The 18,930-nt window shown below is 40.9% G+C and overlaps 1 protein-coding gene across 1 annotated transcript in view; it reads left to right on the plus strand.

Annotated features, from left to right (window-relative positions):
- plcg1 (phospholipase C, gamma 1) overlaps nt 1–18,930 on the plus strand; it is a 25,617-nt gene continuing 6,687 nt past the window's right edge. Inside the window, exons 1-24 of the mRNA XM_086141131.1 lie at nt 1–274; nt 1,914–2,201; nt 9,106–9,258; nt 9,467–9,560; nt 10,136–10,183; nt 10,667–10,751; nt 10,874–10,957; nt 11,347–11,369; nt 11,471–11,540; nt 11,638–11,739; nt 12,715–12,833; nt 13,327–13,412; nt 13,772–13,892; nt 14,149–14,317; nt 14,424–14,546; nt 14,787–14,888; nt 14,985–15,172; nt 15,947–16,147; nt 16,402–16,521; nt 16,695–16,875; nt 17,280–17,357; nt 17,834–17,937; nt 18,188–18,281; nt 18,449–18,518. Of these exons, the coding sequence (XP_085997257.1) occupies nt 1,985–2,201; nt 9,106–9,258; nt 9,467–9,560; nt 10,136–10,183; nt 10,667–10,751; nt 10,874–10,957; nt 11,347–11,369; nt 11,471–11,540; nt 11,638–11,739; nt 12,715–12,833; nt 13,327–13,412; nt 13,772–13,892; nt 14,149–14,317; nt 14,424–14,546; nt 14,787–14,888; nt 14,985–15,172; nt 15,947–16,147; nt 16,402–16,521; nt 16,695–16,875; nt 17,280–17,357; nt 17,834–17,937; nt 18,188–18,281; nt 18,449–18,518 (2,632 nt within the window). The 5' untranslated portion in view covers nt 1–274; nt 1,914–1,984. The remainder of the gene's footprint in view (nt 275–1,913; nt 2,202–9,105; nt 9,259–9,466; nt 9,561–10,135; nt 10,184–10,666; nt 10,752–10,873; nt 10,958–11,346; nt 11,370–11,470; nt 11,541–11,637; nt 11,740–12,714; nt 12,834–13,326; nt 13,413–13,771; nt 13,893–14,148; nt 14,318–14,423; nt 14,547–14,786; nt 14,889–14,984; nt 15,173–15,946; nt 16,148–16,401; nt 16,522–16,694; nt 16,876–17,279; nt 17,358–17,833; nt 17,938–18,187; nt 18,282–18,448; nt 18,519–18,930) is intronic.

The raw sequence follows: 18,930 nt of genomic DNA on the forward strand, positions 1-18,930 counted from the left end.
AAACTTACGTAGTCTCTACGCGGCTCTCGCTGTCTCCTCGTCTCACTCCATGGACCGCCGGAGGGGAGACGAGAAAACTGGGATCACTGTCGTCGGGACCACGGCGTTTTTCCGGGGCTTAGCGACGATTTAATCGCGGAAAACCGGGCGTCGGGAGGAGGGGGGAAACCGGAGACGGAGAGGAGCGCGACGGGGGAGAGAGAGAGAGAGAGAGGGAGAGAGAGACAGAGGGGACCAGCCGTTGGAGATGTGCGGTCGGGCCGAGATTGCGGCGGTAGGTACAATCCAACATGTTGTCTTCCCATTTTTCTGTATTTCTATTCTTTGTCTCCGCCCGGTGAGGCGAAGTAGAAGGGGCGCCAGAAGCGACATGATATCAACCCCCGTCTCCGCTACCTGGTTCGGGGGACTTTGAAAGCCGCGACCACGACTCCTCCTCCGGCCCAGCGACATGCTAGCTCCCACCGGCGCCCCTCAATACCACCGCCGCGAAAACAACCCGGTTCTCGTTAGTGCCGCCCCCACCCCCCTAAAAATGCCAAAGGGAACTTTTATTTTTATTTTGTTTTGGACTGCGGCAGGTTACGGGCCTGTTGCGGGGGTTGGAAGCATCCAAGCCCGCCGCTGGATTAAAGGGGAAAGTTGTGTGTGAGATTAGCTTAATGAGCTGCCCTGCTAGTTGCCAGGTGTTCGAGGCTCCAGCTGTCATTGCTACACAACGCTATTCATGGCAGCCGTGTTTACCGCTCACATTTTAACATCAGAACAGCTTATTTTTGTATCCGCAAACTCTAATCCTGCATCATACTTTGCAGTAGCATTTATCTTGCTCTGACCCTGTAACTCATTCTGTTTATCACACATACAAAAATCCCAAATTTATATATGTGTGAGACTCCGGGTTGACACACTACCACATTGTTTTTAACTCCCAACCTCAAAATGAACTCGAAATCCTGATTCAAAGTGTTTGAGAAGCTCGAATGACAGCTCAGTCACTGTGGCTCACATGACCGTGTGTCAACAACTGTGAGTCATGAAATGCACAAAGGTAGTAAAGATGTTTTTTTTTTTTTAGAAGGAATGTAAGATTTAAGGAACTGTATGCCATCTGTTCATAAGCTTGAAGACATCACTGATGTATTTTTAATAATAGTTTACGTTTAAAAAATGCATGTAGACGCTGGCATCAAGAACGCAGGCTGTCAATATCCAGGGGTTTTCGTATCAGAAATATGTACGCAATGTCAATTCTGGACGGATGCTTCAAAAAACATCATACTCGTTTAAAAGCAACACTTTGAAAAACATGTATTTCTTTCTTTAATTAACGGCATTAGTGTATTTGTTCAAAAACATTAGCTACTTTTACAAAAGTGGGCTTTTGCAAAGTTACTTACGTATCTTGAAAGAAACAGACCCTGCGTTGGGGGGATGAAAATGTGCGGGGAAACGTAGAAAATACAGCTCGTGGTGCTGGACTCGTTACACACTCAGGCCTGAAGATGAAAACAGAAAACATAAACACAGGATAAAAACACAGCAGCTTATCAGCGATGCTATTCATAACCACTATTAGCAAGCAACAGTGAAAACGTAAATTCCTCATGGATTTTGCAGAAAACATTTTACATTGTGTGCTATAAAGAAAATAGTCCAAGAGATTTAAATGTACTCATGTTATCTAAATAGTCTCAGTTGTTTTAACATTTCTGTCAATCTTAAAGCTACTCCAACCCCCCCCCCCCCCGTGCCCCGTCCATCCCACGAGACGTGCTTTTGTATTAACGCTAACAGCATTGACTTACATCACCAATGTTTATCTGTGGTATAATGTGTGTACAGGACAGACACACTAGAAGTCCCCAAGGAATTGTTGTTTCATGGGTTTCCCCCCTCTTCTCCTGCTGTAGGTATCCCTGTCTAGGCCTGGATTGAGCAGATTGTTCTGAGAGGAAACGGATAACAAACAGGGGAAGTGAACATGGCTGGGACCTCAGGCTTCTTTTCCAACGGACCTGTCCCGTGGATGGACAACGACGCAGAGATGAATAACCTGTACAGAGACCTGGAGCTGGGGACAGTACTGACATTGTATTATTCAAAAAAGTCCCAGCGGCCCGAGAGAAGGACATTTCAAGTCAAACTGGAGACAAGGACAATTATCTGGACGCGTGGCACCGATAAAATAGAGGGAGAGAGTGAGTATCACTCAGACCCACACACACACACAAATAAACACACAGAGCTACAGATCGCTGATCAGCTTGGTGATTGTTTTTCTCAACTGACAGTTTACTGTGTTGATAAATTCATACAGCTCTTCACACAAACGCACAAACTAACAATGGAGTTCCTGGGGTGAAGATATCCATGCAGCACCTTCTTGTTTACAATTTTTGGTTCAAGCTTGCACAGGACATGACAGGACACGATGGGACTGTGTGCTTGTTAGAAAATCATTCTGGCTGGGAAATACCGTGCAAACTGCTGCACTTAGGCTGGGTCATAAGCAGCAGTCGCTCGCAAGAAAAAGATCGGGCTCCAAGGGCTCAGTTTCCCAAAGTCTGGTGAATTTACATTTTTGCGAGTCCATAATTGACGCCATTTTCCATTCCTTACCCTTTCAAAAAACAGACATAACTGTGTTTACTTTACTGATCAGTCACTCATTAGAAGTTTCAATGCACCTCTTTAAAACTATTTCTAACTGAATCCTGCTTTCAGTGTACTTTCACAAATGGAGTGAATGATTTACAAACTTTTAATAGAGCAGAGTAAGGGCATTTTCCCCACTTTGTCAAAATAATGGTTTATATTCAACAATAGGTAATTTTTAAATTTTACTCCTTATTTTCTGTAGCACCTTTGTCGCATTTGTAGCATGGTTTTGATGCAATTGAGACTCGAGTTAACGGTGAAACAGAAAGTGTGAAAAGAATTGAAGAACCCAGGGAGTTCACACTGGAAGAGATGCTCTTCTTTTTCTTCTAGTGCAGTGAATTCACAAGCTCTTCTCGCAATAATATCCGCATAGGTCTGCTTTAGGGGTTTGTGCAGATTCTGCCCATAACGGAGCGTTTTTAGTTTTTTTTGTGGCTTGAGTCTGCAGGGTTAGCGGCATCACGTTGTTTGTGTCAATCATTGAATAACCTACTGGCCCCATTTTTGCTTGATTTAGAAACGTGTCCTAAAAAGAAGTATTCTCTTTCTCCACGGCTACTCCACCCTCCCCTTTTTTCCAACATGTATTTTCAAGGGCTACTTGGCTATGCTTAAGTAATGTAAACAACAGTTTTCCGTTTCCTCCTGACCGCCCTTTCTATTGGTTATTCAGGTATTAATCACAGGGTGCAGTATTCACAGCTATGAAGGTCTTTTTTTCAAGCTGCAGACCACTGACGCTACCCGTGCCCTGAATGACAGACTTCACTACAGATTCTATAGCGCTTGAGTCATTTTTAGAATATTTCTTTTTTTCTTTGTTTAATTTTCTTCCTCATAGTCGTTACATGTGGAATAAATGACAATGACGAGTACTATGTAAATCAGTGCCTCTGCTTTTAGTCCCTATAACTCAGTTTATACTTCCATATGGATTTGCCTTAAACTTCATGATTTGTGTTTCCTTTTCTCATTTGCAAAAGCCATGTTTAAGAGCCAATAAAGGCTTACAGCAAAGTGGATTAAAGCAATTTTTTTTAGATTTGATTAAGAATAGTTAACCTATTTAGATGTTTTAACACATTTCACTTTCTACCAGTACGGCACCTCCTCGTGATTTTGAATATTTTTGTACATTTCACAAATAGAAGAAATGTTTTAATTAATACTTCCTAATCTGTATTCCTTAATTCAGACACTTGACTTCATATTGACTTTTAGAGTGTCCTATGTTCTTCTGTAGAAACCAGCATAGGTCTTGGAACCATTGTTCAATGTATCAAGTCTCAAATACAAATACACCCCTGCCAGGAAGAAGAAAGAACCCTCCCTAGAACTCAGGTTACAATTATAAGAAATATGGTGCTGTTTGCCCGGGACGCTCACATTCAGGTTAGTTTTCTGCAGAGCAGCGTCTGAGGTGGCGCGGATCTTGGGCGAGTTGTGTATTCCTCTGTCTCACAGGTAGCAGGATGCCTTGTGCACAGCTGCACTGTGCTCCGGATGCACAACACACACACACACACACACACACACACACACACACACACACACAAAAGCTGATATGCCCCCCCCCCCTTTTTTTTCTACTCAATAGTATCATATTCTTCACAATCAAGGGTTTTGTACACAAGAGTTCATAGCTGCAATTTGATACCTCCTGAAGAGGTGAAGTTGGCCTAGACATCTCATTAATGTTCAGAAATAGAATATCAGAGTATTTTACTGGAAGTGTGTAATCATTTGGGAACAATTTGGCTGCTGTATTCGCTCCTTATCAAAGGCAGCGAGAGAATTATGTCCATTAGCTGTGGAATCTTGTAGCTAAATATAAAGTGCTGAGAAGCATCCTTGACCGAAGTGCGTTTTGTACATTCTCTCTCAGATTTCTTTTTTTTAAGTGAACTTGTTGGCCTTGATAATTGCTACAAGGGGCTTATTGAGTTTAATGTAGTTTGCCTATTCTGCGGGCCAAATGACAAAAATCATGTCCTCTATGATGCAGGACTGGCTCAGGATGTGATGATGTTAAAGGAATTGTGATTGCAGACAGTTCACAATTGATAGGTTCGGCTTTATAGAGAGAGTGACTACATAATGTCTGGTCAACTTTCTTTTACCCTCTTTTCCTTTCTGTTTCAAAATGTCTGATTAAGACATTTAGTATTCATCGTTTGCCATTCGAGTCTGTAGAAGTGCATATCATACACTGCACTCAGAGGATCTCCAGATAACTAACCAAATCGTTTTCTCATCTCTGCCCTCAAGTATGTTTGTTTGAAATGAGTTTAGCCCTTTTTTCTGCTCTAGAAAAGCACTGACTGTCCTTTGTCCTATGAGCTCCAAGGAGGTACCAACATGTCACCATGGCTACGTTACATTTCGATTAAAGATATAGTTGCTTTTGAAACTAAAATATGTTTTGCAATGTAAAGGAAACTCTATTCTTGGTAGCATTCAAAGCAATATACGGAACCATTTAAAATAACCTGAAAATTAGTTTAAAAAAGTCCACCAACAATATTTGACCTGCCAACAAATTCGGAATAACTTGAACATAAGGAACACCTCCGGGTATTGAAAATGAAATGTACTTATAATTACAATATAATTAGGAAAAAACTACCACAATGTCACCAAAGGATCTGTCAAAATATTGTCATGTTGTAGATTTTTTTTTGACGGAATAAATTGTAAATAAGCAACAAATGCACAGAAAATTTAAATTCCTGAATTTTAGCACATTGCCTGAATAGAGTTTTAATTACTTTTATTTTCCATGGTGAAATATTGGGTCACCAACACACACACACACACACACACACACACACACACACACACACACACCGAAACACACACACACACAGACACACACACAAAATCAGGATTTCAGTGTTGAGGATCTTTACCATAAATAACAAACACATTTTATCAATTCAATTTTGGTTTGCAAAGTAAACTGCTGTGGAACAAACCTTTAGACATAAATAACAATTACATATTTGGTATTACAGTGTTCACATCAGTTGCAATGATTCAGTTAAAGATTAAAAGCTGATTATTCCACAATAAAGGACAATATTCCCTCTGTTTTTTTTACTTGTGAAGCGTCTTTGAGTGTCATGAAAAGCGCTATAAAAATCCCATGTATTATTATTATTATTATTAATATTAGGTTCCAAAAAATAACACTGATTGATTTGTTGCCCTTTTTTGCTTTTGGAAACACATTTCATATAAAATGAAAGTGTTTAAACCTCCATTTGATATTAAATGAATATCATTTTATCCATCGTTTCTGAACTATCTGGCTAACCTGTAGTGAAAATTGGAGAAATGGTAACCTTTTTCATGAAAGAATATTTTCTGAAATGTTTGTCATGCAGTAATTACAGCATTTTGGGGGGGGCAGTGGGGGAAAGAAAGCTGGAATGTTCTCTGTACTCTTTGGATGAAACCACAGTCTCATGTAGAAAGTGACCCTGTACTCTACAGGAGTGGTGTTAATTTAAAAAAAAAACCATAACTTCAAAGTAGGGTAGCTAAAGTGGAACAAGAGCTTGGCAAATTGATAATAACAGATGGACTCCTTGTAACTTGTTCTACAGTTACCCAAATTATAACAATATGATTTTTTTCATTAGAGCATGGGTATAATGAAAAAAAAAAAAAAAATCTGAAAATATATTTGGTTAAGTTACAACAAAAGCTTTGCTTGTTCAATTTATCTTTGTCTGTATTTATGGAACCGCTTGGAGCATGTAGGAGTTTTCCTTCTTCTCAAATTGATAATGAGTTATTTATACATCTCATGTGAATGGAGTGCCTTATTATGTTAAAAAGAACATACAATGCCTATAAATTCGTGTTGATTTACGTTCAGGTACAAGGCTCTTCTTTTTAAGTGGTACATTTAGTTCTCAGTCCATGTTGAAACGTCACACAGTGCACTCAGTTGCCTTCCTGCGCTCTCCCTGCAGGACTTACTCAACCAGTTAGTTAACACACCGCTGCAGCAGTGAACTCTGGTTAACTTTGACAGACAAGATAGTCTGTGGGAAATCCCATCAAGAGAGACTCTATGGCCAGAGTTCATTACTGTTTCACACAAATGATAGAGGTTGACAACGGAAACTATCATCATTGTAACACACTTTTTCCATGCCTGACACTAAGTATACACTCGTACTTTTGTAGCCTCAGGTGTGTGATGTCATTTCACACTGCTCCAACTTACAGTGACATCTTTTCGTGTATGAAAAATTGATCAACAGCTAACAGGCTACAGAGACACAGATGGCACAAAGTTTGCAGTCTCAGCAAGTTGCATATTCAACTTTACATGGATATAATTACAAATATAACCCACAAATCCCTGGTAATTATATTGGTCCTGCAAACTTCCTTGTTCTTGTAAGGAATGGGAGGGTATAAAGAACAGGAGAAAGTGTGGTGTTGTTGCAGAATAGGTCCACTGGTGTGGCTACATTGCTGTCTGTCTTGTTTTTTTTAATTTTTAGTTCTCCCATCTGTCTTGTAGAAGACCAAAGAGGAGATTAATGGATGTTGTCAAAGAGGACATGATGTTAGTTGTAAGAGAAGAGTATGGAGAGGAGAAGATTAGATTGATGCAGATGATTCCCATTGGCGACCGCTGAAGAGAACAATCTGCAGGAGGAAAAGCTCTGTCTGAGGCGAAGTCCAAATATTTTGTCTCGGACGACTAAATGTGTTGTCCAGCATATCGGCTTGTCTAATACACCATGCTTTCAGCAGGAGTCCGGTCATGATGTAAAGTTTAACCAGAGTGTAAAAACTTGAGTGAGAAGCGACTGTATTTGTTCTTGATGCTTGAGAAAAGGAAAAACATAGTCTCACCTATACACAGCACAGATGTGGTGTGTAGGCAACAAAAGCACAGGATGTGTGGTTCAGGGACAGGAAGCGGGATAGGAGTGTGTGTGTGTGTGTGTGTGTGTGTGTGTGTGTGTGTGTGTGTGTGTGTGTGTGTGTGTGTGTGTGTGTGTGTGTGTGTGTGTGTGTGTGTGTGTGTGTGTGTGTGTGTGTGTGTGTGTGTGTGTGTGTGTGTGTGTGTGTGTGTGTTACATTTCACACATATGAAATTTATGACTTTGTAAAATTGGTCTTGTTTTGAATTTTCATTTATATGGCACCCAAAATAATGAGTTTAATTTATTACTGAACTTTATGATCACTTGCTTTCAGTATTTCATTAATTGTCTCTCATTACTGATTGATTCTGCAGGGTTTGCGGCATCACGTTGTTTTTGTCAGTTGTTAAAATTACGTTTTGAAGAAATCTCAAAATGTTCCTACCTCCATCTGTATCAACTTTTTTTTTAACAATTTTTGGAAACAATTTTGGTGTGAATAATCAACCAATTAACTGAAAACACATTCAGTTCAGCCCAAAGGAAAGGCCCGCAGTTAAGCTTGATAGACTGTTAAAATGTCCCCCATGCCCTTCAGGATGCACATCATTGAAAGCTTTGCAAGATGATACAGAATCTGCTACAAATACTATTCATACAATGTCTAAAATCAATGCACTGAAAGTCAGAATACTGCTGTCGCACCAAGACCCTACCTCTTCATCACCAGCAGATTTGTAAGACTGGCATTTTTCTTTCAAATCAGGAACTAGAGGTTTTGGTTAATTCAATACTGAAAGTCAGGCCAAGCTTGATATGAGGTCAGTAATATTAAAATGTGTCTTTGATATCCATCTGTGTATATATGTGTGTATATGACCTCAGATTTAATGTTGTGTGAGGTTGATGTGGTTGTGGGGATGATTGTGTTTTCAAGTGTGGTAGGAAATAAACAAAACAGGTTCAGAAAGTTAATGAGTTAAGTTTGAACAGTTACAGAGGTTGTGATTAATGAATTTTGCCCCTTGCAATAACTATGCTTGTAGAAGGATGCATCGTCCCTTAAGTCATTTCAACGAACAATCTGCTCCTCTATTTGTTCATACCGTACAGGCAGTTTGCAGTACATACATGGCCAAGGCCCAACATGAAGAGTTTTTAGAAAATGTCAATTTTTGTTAATGCTGGGGTGAGCGTGATGCTCAGCCTCATCCCTCAGGTCCCTTGAGGTGACTCATGTGCTTTTTGGTTACAAAATATATGCAGGACTTGTCCATTTTTTATACTACAACTAGACATAGTAATTACTGTAAGTGGCCTCGATTGCATTTTCAACTTAAAAATTCTGGCATCCCAAATAGACTTAACCGTCTCATGTCCTTCATTGAGTCTTTTGACCAGAAAGAAGTGTAAAATTCTATATTTCGTTTGACATGATTTAATTTTTCTTATGAAGTCTAGCTGACTTCAGTTGTATTTTTCCTCCCCGGGAGTCTGAAGGCAACACTGTACGTTATCTAAATGTTGAATTTGTGTCTTATCTCTCCAGTTGACATCCGAGAAATCAAAGAGATCCGTCCTGGACAAAAGTCTCGGGACTTTGAGCGCTATGTGGAGGACTCAGCAGCGCGGCTGGATCAGGCTCACTGTTTTGTCATCTTGTATGGCACCGAGTTTCGCCTTAAATCACTCAGTTTGGCAGGTATGCACCCATAAATGGGAAGATTACATAAATGTAGTATTTTTGAAGTCCAGTATGCTTTCAGAACATGGGAAAATAGAAGATCTGTTTTGAAGTGGAACTGCAAATTTGTTACCTTTATTACATTACCAAAGAATGCCAATAGAGCAGGCCACACTTTTGAAAAGGTATGATGTTATTAATGTTCTCGATGCTTTTTTTCCCTCAGCAATGTCAGATGAAGAGATGACGATGTGGGTGAAAGGGTTAAACTGGCTTGTGGCTGATACACTGAAATCTCCAACACCTCTTCAGATAGAGAGGTTAGTAAGTCACATGTGGATTATCAACACATATACTCACTAACGTCCTCTGGCCACAACCCAAACATTGACGAGAAACTGTAACGGAAACTTTAAAAAAAAGTTAACTCTGATTAGTTGATAAAGAGATGCTGTTGAACTTCAACATTTTCGGTGTCTTATCCAAGAAAGGTTCTATCTCAGGTGTCACTCACATTTCTAGTGCTAGTCTTTATATGATTTATGAATGACATTTATCTGGCTACATTTAAAACTAGATGTCTAGTGGTAGCACTGTAGTAATTGCTGCAAATAGCATCAGATCGTCAATATGTACAGTATGTTCCCCTATTTTATATGCCTGTCAATTTTGTTATTAAATAACTGCTAAAAAACCTCACAAACAAGAACTGTCTTACTTTTTCTTATAAAATATGCCGATAAAATTTTTTTCACAAGTTTCAGAGAAAAAAATCCCATGAGTTTGAACCTGTCTTTCTTGCCAAAAATATGGGAAGTCAGAATTTTTCAGTGCTATGTTGTTATTATGATGATACTAATTTTTATGATTGTCTACTTATTTTTTCCTTTTTTAGGTGGTTACGAAAACAGTTCTACGCAGTAGATCGCAACAGGGAGGACAGGTATTCAATCTTCTTCCAGTTCTAGTGATATGGCTAATGACTGTATAACTGCCTCTGAACGTTATAAAATACAGTGCAAGTGTATTTGCTACATCAGGTTGTAGATGTGCATGCAAGATGTGGTGAGTTGTAGTGAAGGAACTACCCTCTCAGCCACACACCAGCAATTCTTCCTGCAGCAGGAAACAGACAGCAGAGGATAAAGGAGATGGTACATAGATGTTTGTCTGTAACATCCGAGACAAAAGAGTGAGCATTTGTTGTGCTGGCAAGGTCATTGTCTCTCAGCCAAAATTCCAGGCTGTATAGTAAAACTAATCAGAGGATGAGGCTTGTGTGTTTGCAATTTTTAATATGCCAGCAAAGTTTCACTGTGACGCAATAACGGTGTCTGTTTGCAAGCCGATACAAACCCCTTGCGCGGTCTACGTGCATATCGATGTTTGCGTTTGATTTATCAACAAAACGTGTGTATGTGTCTAGGATATCCTGTAAGGATCTGAAGAGCATGCTGTGCCAGGTCAACTACAAGGTGCCCAACATGAGGTTCCTCCGAGAGAAACTTCCGGTAACCTCCTCTCCCACTTTACGTTCTCATTTCCACTTAAATTCCCCACCCACTTCCCATTTAACGTGCTATATTGACCAAAGAGTAATGACTGAAACCTTCCTTTTCTTTTTACTTTATAGGACTCAGAGTTAAGAAACGGAGATGTTTCCTTCAGTCAGTTTGCCCAGCTCTACCGCAGCCTCATGTTTGACGCGCAGAAAAACGTAAGGTTATGTGATGTAACCCTGCCATGTATTCACATAATTTTGTCAGAGCACTTCCATCCCCTCAACCCCCAACTGATGCCATGCTGCATTGTGCTCTCCCATCTGTCTATTCTCAAATGGCTGCAAGATCAATACAGGCCGGTTAAAAACTCGCAAAACCCCTTTGGTGGAGGCCATTAGAACACACAAATGCTCACATAGATGAGGCGGAGGAGGAGGCAGGCGGGAAGTCGGGCGGGTTGGGGTTAGATTTAATGGATGGATGACCTCAGTTCCCCTATGACAAACTACATATCCCTGACTGGATGTGTGTCCATCTGCATTGCTAGAAAGGACAATACATTGAATAATTAATTGCAAATTTCTTGGCTACCCCTTTCTTTCAGATGGATATCCCTTTCCTACAAAGGTAGGCCGAACATAATCTTAAATGGACACAACCTCAGTGAGCGTCTGCAATGTTGTGTGTGTGTGTGTATATATTGAGATGAATGATCACTTTTCTGCCAGATTTGTTGATAGACCAGAACAGAGGATCTCCCTTGATGATTTCAAGAGCTTTCTCCTAGAGTCTCAAATGGTAATCTCACCAGGGTTATTCCGTCTCACTTTATAACATGGTTGCAAATTTTGCTAAATTTCGCTGCTCCAATGTCTGTGTTTTTGTATGCAAACAGGAAATGTGGGCAGCAGACAACAGCAAGGTTCAGGACTTTATGTTTGGTTACTTAAAGGACCCTCTTAGAGAAGTGGAACAGCCGTATTTCTACCAAGATGAGGTACTGCCCCCATTTAGTTTTTGCCCGTATATAGAAAAAGTCTCTTCATTCACTTTCTGGTATTTTCTGTTCAACAATGGAAAATATTTAAACTGTGTGTTATTTCCACCACCCCCCAAGTATCATTGATGTAGGTGGCATATGCTCATAAATCAACAAATATAATCTCAGTCTTTGCCTCAAGCATTTCCCACCCAGGCAGAAAAGGTTATTAACTGCAGTATGAGGTGAAAGTCGTTGAGATGGCGAGGGAGGCTTTTTGTGGTCACCATAAAGCTATAATTGACGAAACAGAACAAAGGATGTTTATGTAAAACACCCAGCAGGGTTTATTGTAGATTCTCTCCACCTGACGTTAAGTTAGGTTGGATAGCAGTGGTTCACACAGAGAAGAACCCCCAGAAGGAAATCAGTTACGTTCTACACTTGGGGAGGTCTCCATTAAATCCCCAAGTGTAATGCACAGTACCCAAGAATGCTGGTCATATTAAAAATGTATGTGAGAGAGTTCATCTTTTCATATACCTTGTGGAAGAGTAAAAATTGAGGAGAGCAGATTTTTTTGTCATGTTTCTATTTTTTTCCCCACCTCAGTTTGAGTCTGTCATTGCGTGCTAATTTCCTCCTATGCTAAAATGCTTATAAAGAACAAAGTGTGGTCTATTGACTGTAGAATGCTGTAGTGGGTCTAAGTGAGATTGTAGATGATTTCCGAGAACTGACGTCACAGTTGTTGTGACACACAAATTCATAGATTCATTGATTTACCGTCATCAGAATTGAACCAAGAACAATGCCCTAATCTTGGTGATCGAAATTCGATCCAGTCTCAGCTTGATGAAAACAGACCTTTTATGATGCATTTTTTAATCAAAACTATTAATCTGTTTGTTGTTTGTTCTGTTTCTGTTATTTACCCGTAAATGGGTCGTGGAATGATACTTTTTGTTACCTGTTTCTGCCTCTCCTCTGTAGCTCCTGACATACTTATTCTCCAAAGAGAACAGCATATGGGATTCTTCTTTAGACCAAGTGTGTCCTGAGAACATGAACAACCCATTGTCCCACTATTGGATCTCGTCTTCACACAATACGTAAGGATTAATCATGAAGCATTAATATTCCCACTGTATTGTCATTTTCAAACTCTTGTTTCTTGAAAGTACCCCTCCAAGTGATTTTTGAACCGACTCAATCCATCAGATAAAAGTGCATTATTTATTTTTCGTGCTCCAGAATGTGATGGAGTCCTGTATTTTTAGGGAAATGTATTTTTCCTCTCATTCAATTGTGTGTGAAAGGCATTCCGAGTGATAACCTTCTGCACTGGATGTGAAACAATACTCATTGGTGCAGTGGAATGAAAACTTCCTATGTCGCTTTGATTAAGTTTGACACAACATACTGAATGAGTATGAAGTGTTTATCGACTTCCACAAAGGAGAAAGAACTCTTGATATGGTGAAATCTGTATGTTTGTGTTGCCACCTGTGTGTGTGTTTGTGGGGTTAGGTCATAGCGTGTGAATCCTTTCAAAAGGGTTGTGAGCTATGCGTGCTTTTGACACATGTCACGCTTTATTTTTAGCTACCTAACAGGAGACCAGTTCTCCAGTGAATCGTCCCTAGAGGCATACGCTCGCTGTCTAAGGATGGGCTGTCGCTGTATTGAATGTAGGTACTCACACACACACACACACAATCACACACAGATACATATTCACATAGACTTATGTAGGCGTTTCACCATATGATACATCCCCACCTTATTCTCAACCCTGTTATCAACTCTTACTCCCCCCTTCTTATTCCTAAGCCCTATATATGGTGCAGCCGCCACACCCTTAACCTTACAGTATTCAGTTTCGCAATTGCACGCTCTCTTTACACCCATGGTGTCATTGTCAAGCAAGTTTCTTTGAATAGAACAAGATAACAATGGAAGTGGCTCATTTGCCGCATTGAATTGTAAACAAATATGACGTACCGCCATCAAGTTTAAACGTCAACTGTAACTACTTATTGACTGACAGTGGACTGCTGGGATGGTCCAGACGGAATGCCAGTCATCTACCACGGGCACACCCTCACGACAAAGATCAAGTTCTGTGATGTCTTGACAACAATCAAAGAGCATGCCTTTGTCACATCCGAGTGAGTTTCCACAGTTGCAGTCCACTCTTAACTATTCAGGGCTTTTGGTTGTTATAAGGTGATAAAATGGTAAAGAGATGAAAAAGATAAGGACATGGTGTATTCACAGAAATGTCAAAGTGAAAACAATGTATGCCGGCCCCAGCACTAGGAAATTCTAGCATGTGAGAAAATAAGATAAGAACATTGTAACTCAGATTAGATAAGGAGGGAATTCCTCTGGATTTGCAGCTCTTAATTGCGGTTCCTCCCTCAGTTATCCCATCATCCTGTCTATTGAGGACCACTGTAGTATTGTGCAACAGAGGAATATGGCCACTTTCTTCAAGAAGGTGTTTGGAGACATGTTGCTGACCAAGGCAGTGGACATTGCTGCGGATGGCCTGCCCTCACCAAACCAGCTCAAGAAGAAAATCCTCATAAAGGTCAGAAGTAACTCATTACGGAAAATTAAGTTGTCCAACTACAATATTGCACCGTTTTCTGATTTCTGCTTCCCCTCCCCGCTGTATTCAACCCTCCTTCACTTAGCATAAGAAGCTTGCCGAGGGCAGTGCCTACGAGGAGGTGTCCACCTCCACCCCCTACTCGGAGAATGATATCAGCAACTCCATCAAAAATGGCATCCTGTATTTGGAGGACCCTATCAACCATGTAAACATTTTGAGATTGCTTTCCTGACTGTCCTTTCCAGAGCTTGTACTTCTAAGTTCCTTCAACTTGTGTCCCACTTCTTATTAGAACAGAGACCTCATTTATAAATTCTTTTCCTGGTTAGATGATGGAATGATTTGAAAGAGGGCACTTTCTTGTCTTGCCATGTTTCTGTAGGGCACATGGCTCCTCTAAATATTTCATGCAGCACAAACTAACTGCCTCTGTGTTTGCCTTTAGGAGTGGTACCCTCATTTCTTTGTCCTGACCAGTAGTAAGATCTACTACTCAGAGGAGACCACCAGTAACCAGGGCAACGATGATGAGGAAGAGCACAGAGAGGTCAGTTGGTTTTTTACCCACCCCAAATTACTTTATGAGGTTGTTTGGTTGGCTCAGATCTTGGCTGTGGCAAATGCTTCCTCCTCTTCTACGCAGGTATCCAACGGTATGGACCAGCATGTGACTGAAAAATGGTTCCATGGAAAGCTGGGTGCAGGACGGGATGGGCGCCAGATAGCTGAACGGCTTCTGTCTGAGTACTGCCTCGAGACAGGAGCGCCTGATGGCTCTTTTTTGGTTCGAGAGAGCGAGACTTTTGTGGGAGACGACACTCTGTCTTTCTGGTATGTAACCAAAAGCTTTGCATTCATTTATGTTTTTTTTCCTCATACTCTTCAATTATGTCACACATCTACCAAAATCAAAGAATTGTTGCTGTAAAATCTTATCATAGCAACTGTATTAGTTCATTTTTAGTATTTTTTTCAAGACATGGCATAGGCCTTGAGTTTTTCAGTTCAGAACTAAAGAAGCCTCTCAGATGGCAAGTGGAACATCTTGAAAAAGGCTTAAGTCCAGTCGCTACAACGAGAACCCTGACCTGGAATACTGAGAACCTCCACAGTCACTTTAAATCATACTCTGTTTTAATTCGCCTCATTAACAAAGGCACCACTGATGGTATTGAGGGCAGGTGGACATTGGCCATGCATGTTGCATAACTAATGTTATTATTAATCTTTCCAGTTAATTTTTAATAGATATTTTCTATTCATTGATAAGTCTGGTATTTCACTGTCGCTGTTGTTGTATAATGGTTTGACTTCAGCTGAAAATAGCTAGTTGCAAAGGGTCACTTATTGATTACTGGATCAATCTGTCAATCCCATTGATTTAGTACACATGTTGTCACGGTCTGAAGTGTAATCATTCACCTTGTGCGGGTTCCTGCACAGGCACTGCACATAAGCAGATCAATGCACGTGAATATGGAAACAAAGTATTTGCATCTATGTGAATATTCTAACTTCACAAGAGGGCCACTGATTATCAGAATTTATGAAGGTCCTATGGGCAGCAACCTCAATTTTTCTCTGTCACACCTGTTTTCATACCAGGCGTTCAGGACGGGTGCAGCACTGTCGTATCCACTCCCGTCAAGAGGCCGGCAGCCCCAAATTCTATCTGACCGATAACCTGGTGTTTGACACGCTCTTCGCCCTGATCAACCACTACCAGCAGGTGGCGCTGCGTTGCAATGAGTTTGAGATGAAGCTGACTGAGCCCGTGCCACAGACCAATGCCCACGAGAGCAAGGAGTGAGAATAAAACTACTGTTTCGAAGTTAACATTATTTTAGGGATTTTTAAATGCATATGGTTTATTAATTACCTGACTGCTGTGTCCTTGTAATCAGTCTACAATAACTTGTAGATTTCATCTTTTTGTTAACACTTTAAATTGGTGGATGATGATTAGAAAAGGGGAAGAGAGTTTGTATTTTTCTCAGCCGATAGTATTTTTTTTTTTTGCAAACGTCAGTTATCAATGTGTGTTTTGCTGTTTGTTCTAGGTGGTACCATGCCAACCTCTCCAGGAGCCATGCTGAGAACATGCTGATGAGGGTTCCTCGTGACGGGGCTTTCCTTGTCAGGAAGAGGGCAGAATCAAACTCATTCGCCATTTCCTTCAGGTAACTCGTCTTTTACGGCTGATACAATCAATGTTGTTTGCTTCTTCAGACTTGACCCTGTGAAGTTATTTTCCTTCTAAAGTCAGATATAAATGAAATATGTCAGTGACTGCCCTTGAAGAGTCTGCTTCCAAAAAAAAAGTAACATAAATAACGTCTTTGTTTCCTCCTAGGGCCGAGGGCAAGATTAAACACTGTCGTGTGCAGCAGGAGGGTCAGACTGTGGTGCTGGGCACCTCGGAGTTCGACAGCCTTGTAGATCTCATCAGCTACTATGAAATGCACCCTCTGTACAGAAAAATGAAGCTACGCTATCCCATCAACGAGGACACACTGGAGAAGATAGGCACTGCTGTGAGTACCTTGCCCAACAGCCTACAGGAAACTAACCGATTAATGAATAAGAAATGCTGTGTGGGTTATTTACTCTCACATACACACCGACATAAACTCCCAGGCTCCGTGTGATATTCAGTACACAGGGACTGCATGCTCACAATCCTCCCGCAGCTCTGAAATCTGCAGACATTGCATGTCACTGAATATGGTCTCAACTCAAGCCATTGGTCTCTTGCAGTTGATATCTTGATGGTGTTTTTAGATGTGTCGTTTTGATCTCTTTGCATGTGACAGATACAATTTCAACCTTAACTATAAAATCTGCGTGTATATCCGAGTGTTAACATAAAAAACATTCTGGGGGGAACCCCCGTATAGCCCAGTCAATAGACTAATCTTTTCTGTAATCTAACCAACAGGAACCAGACTATGGGTCACTTTATGAGGGTAGAAATCCAGGCTTTTATGTGGAAGCCAATCAAATGCCAACATTTAAGGTGAGTGCCTCATGTCCTATGAATATGGCTGAATTATTTATTAAATGTAAGTTGGTCAAGAAACCATCAAATTATTAGATTAAAATCTGCTTATTTTGGTAACTTTGTGAATGGGTCAATCACTTCATTCATTTGATTTGATTCATTTTTTTCAAATCACGAGTAACTTGTATGTTGTTAGGCTGACAGTTAACTAAAATTAACCCAAAAATGGACCCTATTCAAGCAAAATTTGAAACATATACAAGTGACCTACTTCCCAAAATGAATTTAGTACATGAAGACAGCTTCCCTTAATCATTTACGAAGCCTACTTGGAGGTGAAGCGATACCTTGACATCTATATTTTGGTGAATTTGGCCTGAAATGTCTGAGAACCCTAGTATTATTGCAACCGGAACCCGTGGTGTCTGCTGATGTTTCCCTTACCCTTGGAAAGGTCGACCAACATCTTATCCCATCTGTTGTCTTCTCAGTGCACGGTGAGAGCCATGTATGAATACAAAGCCCAAAGAGACGACGAGCTCTCCTTCACAAAGAATGCCATCATCACCAATGTAGACAAACAGGAAGGAGGATGGTGAGCGACCTGTGTAACATTTATTCAGGAAGTAGCGCTTAATTTCCCTTCCCTTAGACAGTCATGTCTGTGAAGTGAGAGAGAGTACAGACCTGTGACTGAGATGAATGGTTTATTGGCCGGACGCACGGATTAAATGGCCGAAAATAGCTGCTGTTATTACAGTGAGCCAAAGTAAGTGTCCCTCTAAGGCCACAGTGAGGATATTTACCGAACCCTTCTCGCCCTCTGTGATCTTTCTCTCTGCCAGGTGGAAAGGTGACTGTGGGGGAAAGAAGCAGCAGTGGTTTCCTGCCAACTATGTGGAGGAGGTCAGTCCATCAGCAGCAGAGCCTGATAGAAACGTGAGGATCAAACCCGTACATTAGGGCCGCTTGCCCGCACCTTTCTATTATCCAAGGGAACAAACACCCTTTCCTTCTCAGTTGAGCAGACTGAGTTCAAGATTAGCTTAGATCATATCATAACTTAAGTGTTTTTGTCACCAATCCCGTTCTTCTCTGGTGAGCAGGAGATGACCGAAAACAGCCCTCTGGGAGACCTTCTGAGAGGAAGCATGGATGTCTCTTCCTGTCAGATTGGTGAGTTGCCCATTTACTTCCTGTCGTGTGTGTGCGTGTGTGCATGTGCGCGCGCTGCAGGGCCATAGAAGCTTTACTCCCCTTGCCAGACAGTAACATCCTCCTCTGGTTAGTCTCAGAAGTAATTTCTTTTGATTTTAAAGGAGCACAGTTGTCATTGGTTGGTTGTTCCATTCGCAGATGTCAATGTCTGTGATTTTTATTGCGTCCTCATTTAAATTAGTTACAATTACTGCTTTTTGCGTGAGACTGTGTGGAATTTTGTGGGCATCCTCCTGGCCGATCGATACACTCCCATTTCAGTCCGCTCATCCTGTCATACTTTGTTGTGGCTTCTGCTGACCACAGTCCATTACCAGCTCTGCGTCCCTGTGCCTTATTTGTAATTTGGCTCCCTCTAGTGATGGACCAT

The sequence above is a fragment of the Fistularia commersonii genome, chromosome 34 (genome assembly GCF_037954325.1).
Source record: "Fistularia commersonii isolate RoL2024-O1a breed Wild chromosome 34, RoL_Fcom_v1.0, whole genome shotgun sequence".
NCBI lineage: Eukaryota > Metazoa > Chordata > Actinopteri > Syngnathiformes > Fistulariidae > Fistularia > Fistularia commersonii.